Here is a 3,826-nt window from a genome sequence, read left to right as displayed (position 1 = left end):
TACAAACTTATAAACACGTCAGAAAGGTTTACTACAAAAGTCCACCAACTCGTAACATTTTCATAATATAAGAGCTTTTTTTTTACAAAAATGGATACATCAAATAATTCAGGACAAGCAAACAAAATATTTGCATTGCAGAAAGTGGTGGAAGTAGGAATTTTTTTTTGACATTGTCTGTAGTTTGTTGTAGATTATCGATTTGTCATCTGTCACTAATTCTGCCAACTGCAGCTGCCAGCCAGACTCGCTTTCGTAAGATTTGCGTCAACGTCAATACTGTTCATTTTCGTACCATACGGTGAAAGTAAAATATTTTTGTTAAATCCACATTAAACATTACAGTGCACGATGGTTTTAGACTTAGATTTATTTAGAGCTGACAAAGAGGGTGATCCAGAGAAGATTCGTGAGAACCAGCGTAAAAGGTTTAAAGATGTTGCCTTGGTTGACACCGTGGTGGAGCAGGACTTACTTTGGAGACGATTGAGACACGAGGCAGATAATTTTAACAAATTAAAAAATGTATGTAGTAAGGAAATTGGTCAGAAGATGAAAAGCAAAGAGCCCGTGGGACCAGAAGATCAGGAAGTACCGGCTTCTGTTGCAGATAACCTAGTCAATCTTACGGCAGAACAGCTTCGACCACTTACTGTCAATCAGATTAAAAAGGTATACATTTGATTCATTTCATATCCAGTTATTTCTTGGGATTACATTTTTATGTGAAGCAACTTTTTTCCGATATTGCTGTCAATAATTTACTGTACATTTTTAAGGTCCGTATATTAATAGACGAGGCCATTACAAAGAATGAGCAAGGCCTAATTACTGCAGAGAAGGCTCGTTCTGCAGCATTAAGGGAAGTGGGCAACCACCTCCACCCTTCAGTTCCAGTGGATGATGATGAAGACCACAACCTTGTGGAGAGGACTTTTGGAGACTGTGCTATGAGACAAAAATACTCACATGTTGATCTTATTTGCATGATTGATGGTGAGTTCTGTGTTTTCTTTATTAAGTTATCATCTTAGATAGTCAGGAACATATTTAGCATATTATCTTTATAATTTAAAAACTGATTTCTTAAAATACATACTACTTATCAGGTAGTTTTCACTAAACAGTATATTTCTTTTTTTTTTTGTTCTTGAACCAACAATAAAACTTCTAAAAATAACTTTCAGTTTTATGATTTCCCCATTGAATAAAATTGTCATTTACTGTGCTGTTTCATTTAAGATTTCAAGAAGTTTGGAATTGGTAGATTGCACAGAGATTTCATTAGTAAACAATAGATTTCTGGTCTAATCATGTCGACTACCCCTGGTATAGAATCCTATATTTTGTTTCTACTTCATTTTACATATGTTATTCAATTGTAAACCTACATACAATACAAAATGAAAATAAATAACTTTATTTTAACAGGCATGGATGGAGATAGAGGTACAGCAGTAGCTGGTGGCAGAGGTTACTACCTGAAAGGTCCTGCTGTCTTCTTAGAGCAGGCACTCATACAGCTTTCACTGAGAATACTCTTGAAGAAGGGTTACACACCGCTGTACACTCCTTTCTTCATGAGGAAAGAGGTTGATATAACATAATTTTACTTAGCATATTAAGTTTCTTCTGTAAAATCTTTTAAAAAAATATAGCAATTTCAATGTTTGTAGCTGTTAAAAAACATCTTTAATATACATGGTGGTCAGTTAGTTTTTATTTTTTCACCATATTTTGACTTAGGTTTTAAACAAGGTACACTATACTAACCTAATCTAAGGTTATTTTTACATTTATGACTAGGTAATTCTACTTTTGACTGAACTGTACATGTTAAACTACAAATTGTCTGTTACTCAGGTAATGCAAGAAGTAGCTCAATTAGCACAGTTTGATGAAGAACTCTACAAGGTTATTGGAAAGGGTTCAGAAAACAAAGGAGATAATATAATTGAAGAGAAATATTTGATAGCAACCTCAGAGCAGCCGATTGCAGCATACCACAGAGATGAATGGCTTGCAGAGTCTTCATTGCCAATAAGGTTTGTTGTTGATAATAAAATGATGTTCAAGTAATAAGAAGAAGTAAGAAATATGTACATAAACATAAGAATCATTAATTAGTTATTTGTATGTATTTTGCAAAACTGATCATTTTAAGGTATGCGGGTTTGTCAACTTGTTTCCGACAAGAAGTAGGTTCTCACGGCCGCGACACGCGCGGTATATTCAGAGTCCATCAGTTTGAAAAGGTAAAACATCTGAATAAATATAATACAATGACATTGATGTCATTTAGTTACATTTTTACTATTAAAAATTTGAATTATTAATACTAGATTTTTCAACTACCTGTAGGTAGAACAGTTCGTTTTGACCTCCCCACATGATGATGCATCCTGGAAGATGATGGATGAAATGATTGGCAATGCTGAGGAGTTCTACCAAACCCTTGGTTTACCATACCGCATTGTGAACATTGTATCTGGTGCATTGAATCATGCGGCAGCTAAGAAATTGGATCTGGAAGCCTGGTTCCCTGGGTCTGGAGCCTTCCGCGAACTTGTTTCCTGCAGCAACTGCCTTGAATACCAAGCTCGGAGGTTACTGGTCAGGTAATACACTCTGAAATATGTCGTTATTTAAATTTTTAACCTTAGTCCCGGTTGGAAAAGTCATTTTCACACATAAGTGATATTCTTAACTCGAAAAATAACAATTTATATTGTAATTTTTTAAATGTATTTATCATATTTTGCTATTAAATAATACTAAAGTCTATATTCAAATAAAAAAACATTTTTGTTTACATGTAAAATGATCAGGTATGGTCAAACAAAGAAAATGAATGCAGCAACAGAGTATGTTCACATGCTGAACGCGACCATGTGCGCCACCACACGCGTTATCTGCGCGGTGCTCGAATGTAACCAGACAGAAGAGGGCATTAAGGTAATTTTACATATAAATCATAACTCTCAGTCATTTAAAAGTATCAGAAAACTAGAAATTTGAGAATAATATAATATAAGAAAAAATATAACATCTACTAGTTTCATTAAATTCATCACATTTAAGAATGGCAGATAATGTAATTGTTTGTGTACATTATTTTGAGATTGATAAAATTTTCTTGCATACTTATTTAATAGTCCTAAAACAACTTTATAGGTCCCTGAAGTACTGAAGCCATGGATGCCAGAACAGTACCAAGAGCTCATACCATTTGTGAAGCCAGCTCCAATCGACCTGGAAGCAGCTGCAGCAGCTAAAAAGGGCAAAAAGCAAAAGGAAGACAAAAAATAAATAAAAAACAAACACTCCGCATTTAAAAGTTGCATTCCCACACCAGTGGCATGTTATTTATTATGCTCGTAATTAAGCTTGTGCTTCAGAATTTTTATTTAAAATAAATAAATTAAATCATTTTATATTGTAATTCATTCCTGACGTATTATTTCCGCCAAGAGTAGGATCTTAAACCTTTTTCATTTGAATAGTGCTGTCTTAAAAGCATTAACATAGAAATGAATTCATATCCCTGACCTTACCGGCGCACCAAGTTTCTGTCCTCCAAATCAATCAATCTGTCATTTCCATCGACACCCCTCTTCTTGATCATGTCACCTTTCATGCAATCCATCCATCTCTTCCTAGGCCTACCTCTACTGGTCTACCCTTCCATATGCATACTTGAATCATTTGCCTTAAATCCGTTATTTTAATCTATGATTCAAGGATTAAGGAAAAGGGAAAAAATATAAGTACAATACATTTTCTCAATTGAACACAAAAATTACCCATTTAGAGCGGATTTTATTAT

At 34.3% G+C, this 3,826-nt stretch overlaps 1 protein-coding gene across 1 annotated transcript; it reads left to right on the top strand.

The window, feature by feature from the left end:
- Positions 1-229: 229 nt before the first annotated feature.
- Positions 230-3,387, top strand: LOC106715766 (serine--tRNA ligase, cytoplasmic). The gene is made up of 8 exons (XM_014509117.2): positions 230-672; positions 780-996; positions 1,432-1,592; positions 1,864-2,045; positions 2,165-2,255; positions 2,362-2,618; positions 2,829-2,955; positions 3,175-3,387. Exons 1-8 carry the CDS (start codon positions 352-354, stop codon positions 3,307-3,309), a joined length of 1,491 nt encoding a protein of 496 aa, XP_014364603.2. The 5' UTR covers positions 230-351; the 3' UTR covers positions 3,310-3,387.
- Positions 3,388-3,826: the final 439 nt, after the last annotated feature.

Source organism: Papilio machaon, chromosome 16 (genome assembly GCF_912999745.1).
Source record: "Papilio machaon chromosome 16, ilPapMach1.1, whole genome shotgun sequence".
Taxonomy (NCBI): domain Eukaryota; kingdom Metazoa; phylum Arthropoda; class Insecta; order Lepidoptera; family Papilionidae; genus Papilio; species Papilio machaon.
This window is presented reverse-complemented; position numbering and strand designations above follow the sequence as displayed.

Excerpts from the sequence above, each read along its gene's own strand:
- LOC106715766 (XM_014509117.2), top strand. The coding sequence starts at position 352 with ATGGTTTTAGACTTAGATTTATTTAGAGCTGACAAAGAGGGTGATCCA. Across the intron at positions 997-1,431 it reads TCTTATTTGCATGATTGATG|GCATGGATGGAGATAGAGGT; the intron begins GTGAGTTCTGTG and ends TTATTTTAACAG. Across the intron at positions 1,593-1,863 it reads CTTTCTTCATGAGGAAAGAG|GTAATGCAAGAAGTAGCTCA; the intron begins GTTGATATAACA and ends TCTGTTACTCAG.